Source organism: Mustelus asterias, chromosome 15 (genome assembly GCF_964213995.1).
Source record: "Mustelus asterias chromosome 15, sMusAst1.hap1.1, whole genome shotgun sequence".
In the NCBI taxonomy this organism is placed as follows: Eukaryota; Metazoa; Chordata; class Chondrichthyes; order Carcharhiniformes; family Triakidae; genus Mustelus; species Mustelus asterias.
Genome location: NC_135815.1, coordinates 35,071,828 through 35,091,044, shown reverse-complemented (window position 1 = coordinate 35,091,044; position 19,217 = coordinate 35,071,828). Strand labels below are relative to the sequence as shown.

The following is a 19,217-nucleotide window of genomic DNA, read 5'->3' as shown; positions in this document are numbered from 1 at the left end:
TTTCTTCCCCTGGCTTATATTGTGCCCTAAATATCGGACGTCGGGTCGTGCGAGTTGTGCCTTGGTTGGGTTGATTTTAAATCCCGCGGCCTGAAGGCACGCAGGATTATGGACAGGGCTCCTATGTGTCCCGTGGGGTTAGTGGAAGCGATGAGGATATCGTCCACATATTGGAGAAAGGTGCTTCTATAGGGGGACAGATCGCATTTTTCGAGGGCTTCACTCATAACTCGGTGGAAAATGTTGGGGCTGTTGTGGAACCCCTGGGGAAGGCGTGTCCATGTATATTGTTTTCCTCCACAGGTAAAGGCAAACCTCTCCTGGGAGTCCGTGTGGAGTGGGATGGACCAGAATCTGTTTGCTACGTCTAGCACGGAAAAGATGCAGTGTTCAGGTCGTAGTCCGTTGAAAATGGTGGACGGACTCGTGACTCTGGGATGTTCCTTTGGCGTTACTTTGTTTAGGGCAGTGTAGTCTATAGTCAGTCGGTAGCTTCCGTCTGGCTTACGGACTGGCCACATCGGGGAGTTGGTGTTGGATACTGTGGGTTTTAGGATACCCTAGGCGACCAAAGCCTGGACAATTTCCTCAGTGGCTTGTAGTGCCTCAGGCTTTATGGGGTATTGTTTGTGCGGAGTGTAGACCGGCCCTTGTATGTGTAGGGGAGGGATCCTTATGAGGCTGCAGTCTTGTTTTCCTGCCGCCCAGACTTGGGGCGGTGATTGACATAGAAGTCCCACTACTCCCTCCCTTTTCCAATCCCGGGTTGCGTGGGTATGGACTCCTGCACGGACTGTAGCCACATTTTTATTGGGGACCCAGTATCCCTGGACCCCACTCTTATGTCCCTTCCTCGCGGTCCACAGCAGATGCTTATTAAAAGTGTCCACCACTGCCCATAGCTCCCCCAGAAGGTCTATACCCAGGATCGTTCCCTCCTGGTTTGGGCATACCCAGAAGTGTACTGGGAGTAAAATGTTCTCAATCTCGAGTAGGACTGCCTCGCTCTGATAGGCTGTGGTCCTATTTCTCCCTCCCCTACCACTACAATAGAACGGTGGGTCATAGGAAGTGCCATATTGGTGAGGGATATCGAGGCCCCCGTATCTATTAATATCTTGCACCGCTGGTCCCCTAACGATGCGTTACCCAGATACAGGGGTCGGCTCCCAGGGTGGGGGCCAACGCAATTCATGTGGTCTTTTGTGCTGCTCGGGCCTGTATAACGTCCAGCAACTGCTGGTGGCTGAGGTGTGCTGTATCGGGGACAACTTCGCCCTCCCTTGTGTCAGGGGCGCTTGCCGGGGTTAGGTCGTGTCTGGGGGGCGTTCTCTCCCTCCTTGGGAACTTCTTGCTACAACAGACTGACTCATTATCTCCAAATTTGCCGCAATTGTGGCATGTATGGGAGGGATGGGGCGCCTGAGCTCGACAATATTTTTTATAATGGTCAGGTTCCCCACACCTGTAGCAGCTCCCTCTGTCGGTTCCCAGGGCGGATACCCCTAGCCTGGCGCTTTGGATCTTCCTTTGTTGGTTGTATACAGTAATGGCCCAGTTTTCTAGCTCATCAAAAGTGTTAAAGTTCACCAGTCCGGTTTTTAGAACTGCTTGGTGTGCTGAGCTCAGCCTGTCCCCATATAACTGGAGGAACGCGGGGTTCTGCCGATCTGCATCCGGCATTCCCCCATGGGCCATAAAAGCGTCAAATTTTCGTTGCCCGTATTCCTGGGCTCCTTCCCCTGGACTACCCCTACGATTGCGTTCCAGCTCACGGGGATTCGCCCCATGGTTTGGGTGATATTTTTTAAATCCGCCAGAGCTTGGTCTTGCTCTCGGCGGTTCTCGTTCAGGTTCGCGCACCAGGTCCCGTTCTGGAGCCGGCTCTGATAATTTTCTGGCATTTTGGCTTACGAGCCCTGCTATGTCCCGATTGTGTAGATTGTGACACATTTGCATCTCCTTGAGCTTTTGCCAGAAGATTGCGTTGCTGTGTCTGGGCTGGAGGGTCGAGAGTTTGTCTAGTAGTTTCATTGTGTCTCCCGGGGTGAGAGATACATAGGTCATTTTTATCCGAGCCTGGGCAGGTCGCCCTCGCCCGTCTCCCCCTTGCCCCCCGGGGACGTATTCAATTTTGATGGGAGCTGCCATGGCGCTCTGGGGCGGAGGGTTGGCGGTCAATGGGATGTTCCCCCCGGTCGGGCATAGTGGACCTGTTTCGTCCACTAGACATTCCCAGTCGGAACACTTCTCACTCGGAGGTTTGCGTGAGAAGTCAGACAGAGCTGGCAGCACGGGGTTAGCGGCCATCACAGCAGCGTGTTGTCGCTGTGTGGCTTGCTCCTGCTTGCCTTGTACGTAATTGTGAACTCGTCCTGCAAGGGTGACATGGGCCTTTAATATTAGGATCTAGGCCTTGTTGCCCTTGTTCCTTTTCTCTTTTGCCCACCACTCTTGCTGGGTTTCAAGTGGGTCGTGGGGCTTCCCACCCTGCCTTCATCATGTTTTTAATTAGGTTCTTGTTTTTACCTGCTAGATAGCGGGTGAGGGACCCTTCTGGTTCCCATTCGAAGGTGGTATCATTGCTATCCATGTCGGATCTCTTAACTAGGACCAGTGGTATACTAATCCTGACTGTGGTGCTTCTCACGGATACTTGTGTGGGTATCTCTGATTGGGTTACCGATTTGGTGTTCCCACTGTCAGTACGTTTAAACCTTCAGTGGCAACACGCAGAGCCCGGCCTGCGTATAGCGGGGAGATTACCGCTCTCAGTGGCAGGTGAGCTCTGAACAGCCTCTCCGCAGGGGCCGCAGCAGACGGAGAGACTATCGACTACAGGAGCCGGGGCCGCTTCTCCTAACCAACTCTTAGCGCTAAGTCGACTCTCAGGGGCCCTCTGTTTCCCTATCTCCTAGGGGACCACCCTCACCTGGGTGCGGACAGGCGTGTAGTTGACCGCGGGTCAGAGTCTCCCGGTGTGTAGTAGTTTTTCGCGCTACCAGAGGTCTCCTGCTTGTAGTGTTCGAGGCACTCACAGAGGCTCCAGACTTAGTAGCGCCCGGACATGTAGCAAACTCCTTGCGGAATTTGCCCCCAGAGGCCCAATCTTTCATGCCTGCAGAGGTCCTCCCGACATGCAGCGCCCGGACGTGTACCGAACTCCGCGGAGTCCGATCCCAGTGTCCCTAACCTTGGACGTCCTCCCCGGCTTTATAACTACTAGTACGTGTTCTGTCGGGTCCCCGGTGGGCAGTTGGTTTGTGGTTGGGTTCGTTGTCGGGAGTCAGCGTAATGCAAAAACAACACAATCAATCACAGTTCGCGACCCCGATCGCTCGCCCAAAGAGGAACTTAAACACTACTTTACCGCTGTACAGCTATCGAACGGACTCTGTTCACAGGTTCAGATCGCGGCAGCCGTGAAATGCCGCTCAGACACTGGGAGGTGAATGTTACGCGGATTTAATAAAATGAGTAAAGATACTCACCCAGTGCCAGGGAACGGCGTTCCAGCGACGGTCGCGATCCCAGACGAGCCCCCAGTTGTTAGCGTAAGTGGGCGACCACTTCAGACTCAGAGTCAGGTTCAACAGCGGTACAGCTTTATTAACGTCGACGGAGGTGCAATCAGGACATACAAACAGCACTGTCCCAAAAGCACTCTGAAAGCCTGCCGCAATGGGCTACAGTTATACTCGAACTTTGACACGTTGTATGATTCAAATGTTAATATTTTGTTTACAGTATTTGACTCTGACCATTCTGTTTTGATGTTTTCAGTATCGATGTTTAAGTATGCTAATCGTTTCTGTCCGATGGGTTTATCAATGGTCTAGAATCTCTGGGGTTTCTTGAACAATGGGTGTTTGGCTGATGATGTGGAGATGCCGGCGTTGGACTGGGGTAAACACAGTAAGAAGTTTAACAACACCAGGTTAAAGTCCAACAGGTTTATTTGGTAGCAAAAGCCACTACCAAATAAACCTGTTGGACTTTAACCTGGTGTTGTTAAACTTCTTACTGTGTTTGGCTGATCTCAGGAAGTCTTTTGAGGCCAAGAAGGCTTCCTTAGTTATGTTAATCCTCTCCTTAGGTGTTTCTATGGAGGCTTCCTGATATCACTTGATTAGGTCAGTGGTGCTGATTTGATTAGATGAGGATGTACCTTTAATTTAGTTTCCTTTGGTGCCACCCCCATCTGGCTCCCTTTTGTGTGTTAGACCTCGTTTGCATTTTAAAAGCATGCCTTTTGCCTGCTTGTCTGGATCTGTCCCTTTTAATCTTTAATGGAGGGGTTCTGAGTGCAGTTTGGCCTGTTTCATATTGTACACATAACTTCATAAACTTGTTGTCCGCTAACACCAGCATATTTGCTAACCAGTTCTGCCCTTTTTTTAAAGCCAGGTCTCTGTTATCGCCATGATATCATATTCCCACTTGGCTATCTGTGCCTGATGCTCACTAACCTTATTTACCACACCACGTACATTCATTTCCATACACAGTAAATTTCAATTAGATTATATTGCATTTCCTTTTACTCTGCCGCCACTTAATATTTTACTCTGGTGCTACCTGTGCTATCTGACCCTTCCCAAATCGTTATGCACCTTATTTTCCCTCTCTAATATTACCTTCTGGTTCCCCTCCCCCTGCCAAGTTAGTTTGAACCCTTCCCAACAGCACTAGCGAACCTTTGAGAAGTGAAATGAAAGTCATTATTTGTTTTACGTGTATCTCTGAGAGTTTGAATGGCCATGTTTATAAATTTGCTACCTGAAAAACAATGTACTGTAAGTTTCTGGTTTTGGAACATGCGCATGGAAAAGTCTGCTTTTACAGTTTATAAAACTATACACTACTAAAAAAACTTCTGCTGGTGGAGGACAGAATTTGCTTGAGTAACCTTTGAATATTTTATTGCCAGAAAATTGATAGTCCATGGGTTTACCCTTAATGAAGCTGGTGAGAAAATGTCCAAATCTGTGGGAAATGTGGTGGATCCAGATGTTATTATTAATGGAGGGCAGGTAAGTCATTATTGAGTTTCTCCTCTCCCTCCCCAAAAGAGTACTCTCTTTATGGTTGCTTTCATACCTTAAAGGTGGAAATAATGGCAGCATCTAAATGTATAAAAGTAGCCCATTATAACATACATCATAGAAACAGCAATGGGTCATTTAGCCCCTTAAGCCTGCTCTGCCTTTCAATTAAGTCATTGTTGAACTGAGACCTAACTCCAAATATACCCCACATATGTTCCCTTTTATTCTTTAATATCTTTGGTTAACAAAACCTATTAATCTCAAAACTAACAATTAACCTAGCATCAATTGTTGTTTGTGGAAAAGAGTTGCAGGCATCTACCATCCTTTGCGTGTAGATTTGTTTCCTAATTTCACTCCTGGAAGGTCTGCCTCTAATTTTTAGACATTGTTCCCTGGTCCCGGACCGGCAGAAGAAGTTACTCTCTATCTACCCTATATGATCTGTTTAATATCTTGAAAACTTGATCACATCATCCTTTAACCTTCTAAATTTTAGGCAAACAACCCTAGTTTGTGTAATGTTGTTTTGTAATTTAACATTTGAAGTCTAGTTATCAATCTCTTAAATCTACTGCCTCCAAAACCCACTATGCCCTTACTCTGATGTGAGATGCCAAAGACTGCTCATAGAACTCCAGGTGTGATCCAACCAGGTATTTGAATAGCTGTAGCACAATTTCTGCTTCTTTGCATTTGAAATCCTCTAGATGTAAAAGCCAATTCGATTTACCCTTTTGTTTATTTTCTGTATTGCCTCATGACATTTTAATGATTAATGTACAAGGGCCCCCAAATCTCCTCGGACCTTCACTGTTTCTAGCTTTTACCATCTCTACACTATGCTGTTCTAACCTTTTTAGGCCTAAGGGAGTGGCCTTACATTTGTCCACATTGAAATCCATTTACCACTATTTTGTTCATTCTCTTAATTTAATATCCCTTTGTAATTCTACACTGCATGATGTGCCACCTATCCTTTGTCACTGGCAAACTTGGGGATGCAACTTTCGGCCCCATTATCTGAATTATTAACCAGCAAGGTGAATAGTTTAGATCCCAACACACATCATTGCAGGGCATCACAGTCACGTCTTGCCAATTAGAGCACTTACCCATTATCCCCGGAGTTTATCCCCTGCCACTCAACGGATTTCCTAACCAGGCCAATTATTTGTCTTCTATAAGTCTCTATGAGGGACTTTATCAAATGCCCCTGGAAGTCCATATAAATAATATCTGTGGACATTCCTCTGTGCAATACTATAGTCACTTCTTCAAAAATTTCTATCAGATTTGTAAGGCACTTTGACACTTGACCTTCTACACTTGACGTTTTATTTGTGGGTTTTGCATTACTTTACCTACTCGCTGGTGCTGAAGTCATACTCTGACAGATCCACTCAGTTCCAGACCTCATCACATCTTTGGACCTGAGTTGAATGTGAGAGAAGAGACTGAAAGTTTATTTTCTTGGCATCGAGGCAGCGACTGACACTGGAGAGTCCTGAGAGTGAAATGGGTGTCGGAGAAAATCAATGGATTAAACCCTCCAATGACTAGGATGATATAAAGGAATATGGTAGATTGTCAAATTGAATGTCATACTATGTATATTGATTAGATAAATGATGAGATTTATTGTTAAGTGAGGAAGAGCAATAGCTTCGGTACATGGTAAGAACTAGGAAGTTATTAGGAAAAGATGAAATAATGATCAGTATTTATATAGGCATGTTGAATGCACATCACAAGTTAATAGCAATTTTATCTCTAAGACTAAGAGAGACTAAGGTATAATGTTGTATTTTGCACACGTGTTCTGTATATCTTATACATACTCTTTAAATGTGATGTTTATTCAAAAGGAATGTGTTGCATTGCCCTCTCCCATTTTGGGTAATGTTAACAAGTGTTCACTTGAAGGCTGGAAATTATTTTCCTCATTGTATTTTATATCTAACCTCAAATAACGAGTCTTAATCTTTTGATCTCCTGATAACAGTGAGTGCAAATTGTGTTAGTTAATCTGCATTTGTTTGTTCTGAAGAAAGTTATGTTGTTGTTTGCGTGGTCAAGAAATTTATTTTCATCCAGCAATAATTCATGCAATTGTGTATTGATTTTATAAATATATATAGATAAGCACATAATTTATAAATTACATATGTCCTTTATTTACATAATATCAACTGTATTTAGCAGAATTGCATTTGTTATATAGGATCCAAACCAAAACCCAGCCTATGGAGCAGATGTTCTTCGCTGGTGGGCAGCAGAGTCCAATGTTTTCACAGAGGTTTTGATTGGACAAAATATACTGCATGCAGCAAGAGATGATGTTTTTAAGGTGAGAGATGCAACAAAATTAATTCTGAAGCTCGCTCAATAAGATGTATGTAACATGTTTTGACCACAACGTGTTCCATTATTAATTTTATTACTTGAATTTATATAGAACTCTTTTTATTCAATTCAATTATGACAGTCTGAACTCGGGCTGAGTGATGGAGCATATTGACCAAAGCATTGCACTGCATATCGGTATTGCACATTTGAGCACTTTTGGCAGTGCCATGGAGCATCAGGTTCAATGTTCATTGGGCTTGGTTTTCAATCTGGGTTGCATTGTGTGGGTCGATCATAGACAGAAATCCACTATACAACCTGCTGCTGGCAACAAAAATTGGATTGATCCACTGTCACCAAGTTACTATTGTGCATCTCCTGGCATGGCAGCCAGTTAACATGAAGATTAACCGACGTCTGAAAGCTGTCTGCAGGGAAAACATCCTCCTCAAAGAACACAACTAGCAGACATTCTACAAAGCACTCCCACTTACACAGGACCTCAAAAAAACAGCGCAGGCACTCATCTGAAATCCTATGATCCCTGCTGGAGCACAGTCCACCCCCTCCAAACAGCGCCACCTCCTGGTTGACTGCAAACATCACCAACTGGTAACTGAGCCGAGTGATCAAGTCCCAGGTTTCAACTTTCCACCGAAAATCTGGACAAGCCTCAACTGCTTGAGGACGGGTCAGGGGAAGATGTGGCCACTTGCTGCACTGGTGGAACATGAGGAACAGCTGAAATTGTGACTGTGGCCATCCGATTCAGACCATCGCCCACATACTGAACTCCTGCCCTGAGAGATCCATTCCTGGTGACAGCACAACCATTCACACTGTGTTGGCTGAAGCTGCTGAATGGATTGTGAACTTCAACATCAAACTACAATTGCTTCCCCAGCCATATGAACTTTAGAAATCTATATAATTGGCAGCAGAGGAACTGAAAACACCAGAGAGAAATTTGAGAATGCCATACCTTTCCGCGGAGGATGAATACCCTCAGGGAAAAAAAATCAAAACCGTTTGTAAACAAGATAATACTTAGCCAGCCTTTGTACACCAAGGAAAAGCTGATTTGTTAAACTAACAAGAAAATGGCATTTGTTACGTTTTCAAAGGACTAGTAAAAATAAGCTGATTTGGATTTAGAAGTAAATTTTCATTTCCATTACCAAATGAATTAGAAGCAAAAGGGAATAAGCGCAGGATTTGGATGAAAAGCCATCAACAAGAGTATGAACAAAAAGAAAAATCACACAGGATTATTCAAATACGGAATGCTTCACACAAATGTCCAATAAAGCTGTGTCAATCACGGCAACAGTGAATGGAAAATTTGAAAGGGTACAGACAAGCGAAAGAATAGGGATTAGATAACTCTGGGGAGCTGTCAGTTGGCACAGACACAGTGACTCGAATGACAACGATTATATAATTTATTATGAATCCTTAAACCTACCTGATGGTTAGATGGAGAGAGAAAAGATTTTAGTGAACGAAAAAAAATCCACCTTTTTCAAGTTGAGCTTTATTCCAAAGAAGGATCAAATTCACATGTTTCTGTTAAATTCATACAGATTATTTCTAAATTTTGGTTTGCGATTGAGGTTAAAAGTATTAGTTCAGAATTTAATTTTTTTTTTAAATGTCAGGTATTGAATCTGAAATAAAACAACATTTTGGAGATGCCTAGCAGCATCTGCAGTGAACACAAACAAGTTAACTTTTCTGGTATGGGCTGCAAGCTTTGAAGAATGGTCAGGAATCGAAACATTGACTTGTCTATTACTTAAACAAATGTAAACCATAGGCTGCATGGGTTCTGTTGTCGTGCCAAAGAGAGGCACTGTTCTGCTCTTCCAGTGTAACCCAGTGAGATTACTGAACTTTCTCATATTAAAGAAGTTTTTGAACAGTGCAGCTGTTCACCTATTAGGAAAAGATGTTGTAAAAGTACACTATTCTAACTCACTGTGTCAACTGGTTCCTACATTTATATATCCCATCTTTAGGACATCCCAAAGTATTTCATAGCCAGTGACAGGATGAACTTACTGTTATGTTACACATTGATTTTGAAAATATTGTTTTAGTCTGAATGCAAATGTTTTTTAGTAAAGGAGCACAAAATTGGCTTGATTTTAAAAATTTGAAGAGGAAAGTATCTGAGAATTAGATAAATCAAATCTGAGATGAGCTATTTGACGTTATAACATAGTACATTATGCAGAAATTGTTTGAACATTGCACCAGTAAAGTGTTTCGTTTATAACGTGAACCAGGAAAATGTTATTACTAGTCATTATTTCAAAGTTTGCAGTGACTTCTTCAGAAATTCCTAACACATTTTCATTAAAAATAGCCAGTAACCTGTGATTCTTGAATTAGACTGACATATCATCTTCATCATATCATACCTACAGTGCAAAAGGAGGCCATTCAGTACATTGAACCTGCATCAACAACAATCCCATTCAGACCCTATCTCCATAACCACACGTATTTACCCTGCTAGTCCACCTGATACCAAGGGGTAATTTAGCATGGCCAATCAACCTAACCTGCAAATCTTTGGAGTGTGGGAGGAAACCGGAGTACCCGGGGGAAGCCCACGCAGACACAGGAAAACATGCAAACTCTACACAGTCACCTGAGGCTGGAATTGAACCCAGATCCTTGGCGCTGTGAGGCAGCAGTGCTTGGCGCTGTGAGGCAGCAGTGCTTGCCACTGTGCTGCAAGATGCTCCTTAGATTTATGGTAAAGACGATCTGCCTTGTTGCCTGGTGTAGAAAAACTTGAAGGCTTGCAAATTTTGATAATTGATTTATCTTCTGTTTTTTCAGTTACGGAATACGTTACGCTTTATGTTGGGGAATCTTTATAATTTTGACCCTGAAACTGATGCAGTTCCAAGTGAACAAGTGCTAATGGTGGATCAGTATATGCTACACCTCCTTCAAGATTACAGTACCAAGGTAATATCACCAAAATATCCATCATCATTCTTTAAGGCACTGGGCACAAAAGTTATAAATTCCTAAAGTACAACAATACCTACGTAGAATGTTTGAAATAATTAACTTCTCCACTGATGTTAGAAAAAAATGCATTGAACCATTGAAACTAATGTCAATTTATTAATCATTTAAAAAATAAAAGAGTTATCATACTGAATTGTAATTTCCTGATATCACCTGAATGAATCCAGGCTTGTGGAACATTGTATGCATGTGTGAAGGGGTTTAAGCTATTGCTGACTGTGCTTTTTATTCATTTATGTGGTGTGGGAATCTCTGGCAAAGCCCACATTTATTGCACAATCTTAATTGAGAGGTTGGTAGTGGACTGGTGCAGTGCAGGTGGTGAAGAAGTCCTGCAGTGCTGTTAGGGAGGAAATTCCAGGATTTTGACCCAACAATGATGAAGGAACTGCATTATATTTCCAAGTCACAGTGTATGAGGAGAGTGATGTTCCCATGTGTCTGCTGCCTTTATCCTTCAAGGTTGTCGAGATTGCATATTTGGTAGGTGTTGAATAAGCCATGATGATGTTGCAGTGCATTTTGTATGTAATACACTCTGCAGTCACAGTGTATGGTGGAAGGAATGAATGTCTAAGGTGGCAGTGAATAGGGTGCCAATCAAGCAGGCTGCTTTGTCCTTGGATGATGTTGAACTTCTTGAAGTGTTGTTGGAGCTGCACTCAACCAGGCAAAGGTAGAATATTCCATCACAATTGACTCATGCCATGTGAAAGATGTAAAAGATTTTGGGGAGTCAGGTGGTGAATCAGCCATTGCAAAATATCCAGCCTCTGACCTGCTCCTGGAGCCACAGTACTTGTATGGCTGGTCCCACTAAGTTTCTGGTTGGCGGTAACCTTTCAGAAGTTGATGGTGAGGAAATTCAACAACCAAATGCTATTGAATATCATGGGGAGCTGATTAGACTCACCCCTTGGAGATAGTCATTGTCTGGCACTTGTGTGGCATGAATATAAGTTTCCACTGATCAGCCCAAGCCTGAATGTTGTCTAGGTCTTGCTGCATATGCACATGGACTACTCCAGAGTCTGAGGAGTAGCAAATGGTACTGAACACTGTGCTATAATCAGCATTATTAATTTAACAAATGGTCTGAACAGAAAAGAACAACTCGCAGGTCAAGAATGTCCATCAGTGGCAGAATTTAATTTTAGTTATACTCAGCTTTATGTTTCTATTAATATTTTTAGGCCACTGAAATGTATGCATTTTGCAATAATCATTCACCTACAAGATCTGTTTTTGATTTTATTCAGGTTACAGAGGCTTATAAAGAGTATGATTTTGGAAAAGTTATTCGCCTTTTGATGGCATTTATTAACAGAGAACTCTCTAACTTTTACTTCAGCATCATCAAAGATCGGTTAGTACAATAGTCAAAACTACCGTTTGCAAACCAAAAAGCTGTTGTTTAGTAAGTACTTTAAATGGACTTCCAAACCAGACCAAACAATTAAAACAAATGGCTTAATGGTATTATTTTAAGGCCAGAACTGTAATGAATAGTTTGCATTTGAAAATAGTGTGGGCAAAACTGCATAATCCTTATTTACTGACTACCACCATCAGTTGTTCTAAGAAGGCAGTGAAAATCCTTCTCCATGAACTGCTGCAGTCCTTGTACAATGGTGCTCCCACATTAATATTAACTATGGAATTCCAGGATATAAATACACAAGTGAGTGGTGATGCATGTCCAGGGTATGTTACTCCCAAGGTGATGGTACTCCCACAATATTTTCTCTTGTGCTTTTTGGTGGTATCAGTTATAGGTGAGAGCTGTGCTGTTAAATTGCTGCAGTACAACTTATAGATCAGACGTATTGCAACCACAGTGCACCAGTGGTGGAGCCAGTGCATATTCAGTCCAATGTCAGGGGCACCAATCAAGAAACCTACTCTCTCCTGGATGATGTTGAGTTTCTTAATGCTGAGTATTCCATTACTCCTGACTTGAACCTTGTAAATGGTGGTGAGGCTTTAAGAGACCAGGAAATGAGCGCCTCATTGCAGAGTACGAACCTCTGTCCTGTTCTTGTAGCTATGGTAATAATATGACTGGTCTGTTTAGTCTCTAGTCAGCGCTGATCTCCAAGATAATTGGGCAACTCTATAATAGCGGTCCTGCTAAAGGCCAGAGAAAATAATTGGCCTTTCCCTTGTTCATTACTTGGTATTTAAATGGCACAATTGTTACCTGTCATTTTTCAGGCCAAGCTTGTCTGGTATCTAAGTCTTGCTGTCGGTTAGCATGGACTGCTTCGTTAATAGAAGTTAGCAATGGAGCTGATGTGGGTTTTTATTGTCTGCTGGAGATATTAGAGAATGCCTGTCTAAACAATGTTGTATTAAAATTGCAGATTATATTGTGAAGATGAGAAAAACCCCAAGCGTCGATCATGTCAGACAGTTTTAGATGAAGCATTAGATGTAATCTCACGTTCTATAGCCCCAATCCTGCCTCACCTTGCAGAGGAAGTATTCCAGCACCTACCAAACAATAAAGGTAGCATTTCTTCAATGCTGTTATTTGCTTTTAGTAATCTAAAACAAAAGTTATAACTCAAAATACATTGAATGCATATCTAAATCAAGAATAAACCTCTTACGTTTCTTGGTTATCTTTCAGAGCCTATGAGTGTGTTTCGCACAGGCTGGATAAAAGCCAGTTCTGTTTGGAAGAAGCCTGGCATTGTGGAGGCTGTTGAGGGTGCTTGTGCAATAAGAGAGAGTTTCTTGAGCTCCATACCTGGAAAAAACTCAACTGAGTATGATGTAACCATTATCATTGAGCCTAGCTTGTTGCTCGAGTTGATGGAGGTAATTCTAGCCAACTTTGGCAGAAATCTTGACATAATTTATGTAAATTTTAGTTTTCTTATTTAACTATTATAAGAAAAAATGGACATTATTGGATCCAGGATTTGGGTGAAAAAATAAATGTTCGCAGGTCAAATTTCAGATCAGGATCTACCATGCCCAATTACTTGCAAACGTTTGGCATGGGTGACCTTTAGCCCACCTGGCACAGCACATACATGAATACAGGTATGGTGATGGACCCAATCTGAAACCATGTAAAGAAATGCTAATTTTATCCAATGTTCAAATTGGTGTGCTGCCCTTGAATAGTAGGGCTGTCGGAGGTAGAGCAAGGAAAATAGCAAAGGAAAGCAGTAGAGACCTGCAACTACTGGAATATGTGCAAACGATGAGGTGGTTCAGAAGCCCGTGGGTTACACAGGTCTTTTACACCAGAATGAACAGTTCAGTGAAGAGCAGTTTATTTGGTGGCTGCAGTCCAACATCAGGGCATGCTCATTGTAATCTCTGGCTGTAAAGATCACTGTGTCCTGAAATTTCTACATCTCCGGGTTAATCCAGCCTGCTACAGGTGTCATTGAATAAAGAACAAAGAAAATTACAGCATAGGAAGAGGCTGCCCAACTTAACTAAAACCCCCATAGGTAGCATATGTCAATTTGCCGCCCACATCAACAAATTAAACCATTTTATCATCTCTCCTATGAAGATAGCCAGAAAATAAAGCACTGTATGAGGTCAGTATTGCTGGTTTCCCACAGGCCCGGGGAATTATTAATTGTGTACACATTATTCTATGATTCTGTGAAAACCATGCATGAAGGTCATGTGTTTTTGTTAATAGGATAAATAGCTGAGATCTAATCACCATTACGAAACATGGTTACAAGGTGACCAAGGTTGGTAAATAAGTATTCCAGGGTACACAACATTTCTAAAAGACAGGCAGAATGGAAAAGGAGAAGTAGCACTGATCATAAAGGATGACATGAAGGAATCATGTCGTAATCTTGGGTCAGAAAATCAGGAAATAGAACCAGTATGGGTGGAGGGTGCTAGTAGGTGGTGTTAATAGGCACCCTAACAGTAGTTATACCATTGGGCAGAGCATTAAACAAGAAATTATTGGAGCTCATAATAAAGGCAATGTAATAGTTGTGGGGGATAACCCTTCATATCAACCACATTAATCTTCACATTGACTAGATCAATCAAATTGTCAAAAGTTTGAGTTTGTAGAATGCACCTGTGACAGTTTCCTGAAGCAATATGTTGTGAAAGCAACTAGGGATAAAACTATGTTATATAAATATTATGTACTGAAGCAGTAATGTCATCATAAAAGATCTACTGCCAAATAATGATCATAATACAATTGAATTCCACATTTAAGCTTAAATTTCTTATTCCAATCACAAGGAAGAATATTAAAATTAAACAAAGGCAGTCACATAGGTGAGGGGAGAGCTGGCTAAGGTTTATTAGATAAATTGACTAAAGGGTATGGCAGTAAATAAGTGGAAAACATGTAAAGGAACAACTTTAAAATGTTCAACAAAAATGATCCATCTGTGGTTGACTAAGGAAGTTAAGAATCGTAAAAGGCTAAGAATTCTGCAAATAATTGTAGTAAGTCTAAGTATTGGGAGTGTTTTAGAAATCAACAAAGGACCAACAAAAGGTTAATTTAAAAAGAGGAAAAATAGAACATGAGTAAACTAACCAGTAATAGAAAAACAGATTGTAAGCGCTTCTGCATGTGTATAAAAAGGAAGAGTAGCTAAAGCAAATATTAGGCCTTTAGAAGCAGACACAGCAAAGTCAATGAGAATGAGGAAAGGGCAGAAACATTGAACAAATATTGCATTTGTCTTCACAACAGAGGACACAAGTTACATAGAAAAGTGAGGTAATTAATATCAGCAGAGAACAAGTACTTTTCAAACTCAAGGGACTAAATTCCAACAAATATCCAGGACCTAATGGCCTACATTTTATGGTTCTAAGAGAGGTAGCTGCAGAGATGGTGAATGCGAAGGCTATGATTTTCCAAACTTTCCTCGATTCTGTCACAGTCCCAGCAGATTGGTAGTTAACAAACTATTCAAGAAAGACAATGGAGAGAAAACAGGAAATTGCACACCAGTTAACCTGATGTCAGCATCAGGATAGTGCTAGAATCTATTATTAAAGAAGTCTAAACAATGTTTTTAAAAACATAATTGTAATTGTTGGTGTTCCAAGGAACACAAAATTAACACACAGAGTAATTAGAAAAGTAAAGAGCGTGTTGACCTTCATTGCAAAGAGATTGGAGTACAAAGACAAGTCTTCCTACAATTATACTGGGCTTTGATGAGACCACACCTGGAATACTGCACAATTTTGGCTCCACATTTAAGAATGTGAAGCTACCTTATCTCAGACAATGCAACAGTGGCCACCATCCGCAGTTTAGAAGCCCAGAACAATATCCATTTTAATCCCGTCATAAATGCACACAGGCATAGTAAGACCAAATTGTGGCAGTCGTGGATTTCTGTACATCTCATCAACTAACATGCACAGTTTTTAATTTGTTCAATTTGATAGTATGTTTTAAGTGATCCACGTGGCTATTTGCTGTACACAAAGGCAAGGTTTTGAATCCAATTTAACATAGAAAGACTTGATCTCCTGTTTAAAAATTGGGCACTCTATATTCTAAGTTTACCTTTTTTGTCTCCAGCAACTGCAGGGGGAGCAAATATCCAGTTCTTCACAATTGAACGAGTTAATGATGGCATCACATACGACGTTACTTACTAGTGTTCCTCGTGATCTGCCTACAGATACAAATTTTATTGAAGGAAAATTTGTAATCAATTTAGAAGGTAAACTAGTTTTATAGTCACTTTCCTGTAATGGACTAGGATTTTTGAGCCTTAAATTTCCCTTCAATTGTGTATATATGAAGAAACTTCATACTTTAAGTATAAGTTCAAAAAAGAATTGAAACTGCTGTTCACAGTAGAATAAATGTTTTATCTTTCAATGAGCTGGCTGATATTTGGTTTGGTTTTGAAATTGTTTATTCTGAAAATGTTGGCATGGAGTTGGTTCTGTAGAGGTTCATATTTCATAATTTGGTTTTAAATTTCATTAATTACTTTGTGCTCCAGAAAATTGGTATGATTGTAGTTGCAACACTAACACACCAAGACTAGTATATATAATACTCTAACATTGAAGTTTGGTTCAGTGGCTACCTGTTATCTTGAATATTTAATAGATGCAACTTAATATTTTTGTTTCATTTATTGTAATAGGAATTGTGAATTCTTTTAAACAAGTACACTACTGTTTTTTTGCTTTATGAATGAATTGTGCAAATCAGTTAAGTGAACAATAAGAGTTTGGAGTTGAAACAAGAAAATTGGATAGCAGATTATTTAAAATTAAAACTAATTTGGTGACGAAAAGTAGACTAACATGACTGGAAACTTTAGCTAAAAGGGTTATTTTTTCTGCCTGAATCACGAGTCTGGATAAACAATTGATGTTGAAACAATTCTTAGGGTCATGATCTCAAAGTAAATTGCTTTGAAGATGAAAAAACATTCGTTATGTTAAAAAAAAAGGGAGAATAAAACTACTGAACAAATTCTTCTGTGTAACTTGCAACTTGGTCAAAATTTGTATTAATCGCAAAATCATTTGATTATACTTCCCCACTGCCTAAAGCAGCAATGAGGGGACATAAAATTGCTATAATGGTGAAGAAATTATAAATGACAATAGCAGGAACAGAACTGAAGGTAGAGAGCTGGAAGATCAAATCTTCTGTTATAATTCAGGTCAGAAATGCCAAAGTGTTTCATGAAGCCCGTCTGGATAATATGTTTCACCTTAGGTATGATTCCACTAGGGAGCTTTTATCAAACAAAGTTTATTTAAGAATATAGTTAACATGTATGGAAAGAAAATTAGCAATAACTTATTACAAACAAAAACAAAACCATGATAATGTATAACCCTTAACAAATATATCTAAAATGTTGCAATCAAACAAAAGTTCCTGTAGACAAAAAACCCTTTCCACAGGTTTAGTCCAGCAAAGACTAATGCTCATGTGATACTGGAACTGAGTCCTTTTGGTTGGAGAATTGAGACCCTGACATCTTAGCCATGTAACTTCTAGCAGCCCTCTGGATACACTCAGAACAGTTTGAAGTCAGAACAGCTTCCCAGAACACCAGGGAGAGTCTCTGGTCAAGCCACCAACAGCAGATATTCTACTCCAGGAAGGCAAGCAGCCTTATTTTCAGCTGACCAGCAGAATTTCCAAAAAAACAGAGAGAGAGAAAAATGCTTCTTTTCAGCTTTATGTCCCTTCTAAACTCTAACTACTGCCAGCCAAAACAGAAAATGAAACCTTAAATCCATTGGTAGGAAAGAAAACTGTCCAAAACACATGACCTTCCTCCTACCAATGCAAGATCATAAAACATCCCAGAATAAAAATAAACAAACCCCATTTAAACCACTGAAGGAGCAATAAAAGGACTGCTACAGAGGGCCAGCAACAACACTTCAATGATACAAAAATGCTTTGTCCGCTATAGGAAAAACAGTTGGAGATAAGAATTAACATTTATATGCAAGAATGTTTTCTTATATTTACATTGAAAAATAATTATTCCTAATTGCTTGACAGGTGGTGATATTATTGAGGAATCAGCATACAAAATAATTGTTCAATCCGCTACCAAAGAAAAATGTCCTCGATGCAAGAAATACACATCATCCTCGGCATTAACACCCTGCCCTCGTTGCTTGGAAGCCATTGCTGGAAAGTGGAGCATTTAATTTGTCAGCAGATAATGATTGTGAACACTTAAGAAAACAGGAGCACAAATGGGGACAGACAAATATGCAATGTAAAACTAGCTTTCACCACAATCAGCTAGTGCTATGTATTTCATCTCCACGTTCCCACCTCAGAAGTCTTCTGTTCTCATTGAATAGTTCAGATTTTGTCAAAACTACTATTTCCAGTTTGAGGGGTATGGTAATTCTGCATGTCTGGATATGAAATGTCTTGTGTTTTTGTAATATCTGCCTTAAAATCTGGAATTAAATTTGGATTATATTTTTACGGCTGCTATTGTACAGACGGAAGGATAATTTACAAAGATAATTGTTCGCCCAACCATTAAGTTAATTTCCAGTTTTCCCTGACAGGATCTGAAAGTTTCTACATTTCCTTTTTTGAATAGCAAATATTTCCAAGTTATATATACTTGTGATATAATCATGTCGGAAGTCAACATTGATTATGAAACAATGTTATAGGGGGTAACCAGTTAATGAAACTTAATGGGGCTCCAATAAATGGTTCTGTTGCTTGTTATATAATAGGTTAGTAAGAAATTGTGGGATTTATGTAATAAACATTTTTATACACAAAGGTTTTCTGGATTTAAGAAATATTTTTGTCCTTCGCATAGAAACAAAATGAACTTTATTGACCAGCAATAGCCTGCTTGGAAATGACATTTAGTGCACAATTATGTTAAGTTTGTTATCTGGATCAGAGTCTGACCACTTATGGATTGGACATACCCCAGCTTTAGATAACTGTGGGTTCTATATTCGAGCAACTATGGTTCTTGTATCTGTTGTGTGTAAGTGGTAGGATTGCATTCCAAGAATGTCTGTTAAATAAGTTGTACAAGTAGTGTGTTTTCCAAAGAGATTATTGTACATAGTTAAGTTAGACAACAAAAAAAACACAAAAAATCCATTTAGTTTGCCTTCCACCATCCTGGTAGTTACATGCTAGAACAATAATGAAATTGTTGGCTAATCTTGGCAATTTATGTTAACAATTACCCCACAGTAGACTTGGACACAAGAGGTGAGAAAACCCCTTGGTGGTGGAAAGCTTTGGGATCACTCTACTGT

The 19,217-nt window shown here is 40.7% G+C and overlaps 1 protein-coding gene across 2 annotated transcripts in view; it reads left to right on the top strand.

Annotated features, from left to right (window-relative positions):
• iars2 (isoleucyl-tRNA synthetase 2, mitochondrial) overlaps positions 1–18,724 on the top strand; it is an 82,286-nt gene extending 63,562 nt beyond the window's left edge. The window contains exons 16-23 of one of the 2 annotated variants that reach the window (XM_078229763.1): positions 4,931–5,033; positions 7,273–7,398; positions 10,248–10,379; positions 11,705–11,811; positions 12,809–12,954; positions 13,078–13,268; positions 16,000–16,144; positions 17,968–18,724. In XM_078229763.1, coding sequence (XP_078085889.1) covers positions 4,931–5,033; positions 7,273–7,398; positions 10,248–10,379; positions 11,705–11,811; positions 12,809–12,954; positions 13,078–13,268; positions 16,000–16,144; positions 17,968–18,119 — 1,102 coding nt within the window. In that variant the 3' untranslated portion in view covers positions 18,120–18,724. The remainder of the gene's footprint in view (positions 1–4,930; positions 5,034–7,272; positions 7,399–10,247; positions 10,380–11,704; positions 11,812–12,808; positions 12,955–13,077; positions 13,269–15,999; positions 16,145–17,967) is intronic. The other variant, XM_078229764.1, reaches the window with a different exon arrangement.
• Positions 18,725–19,217: the final 493 nt, after the last annotated feature.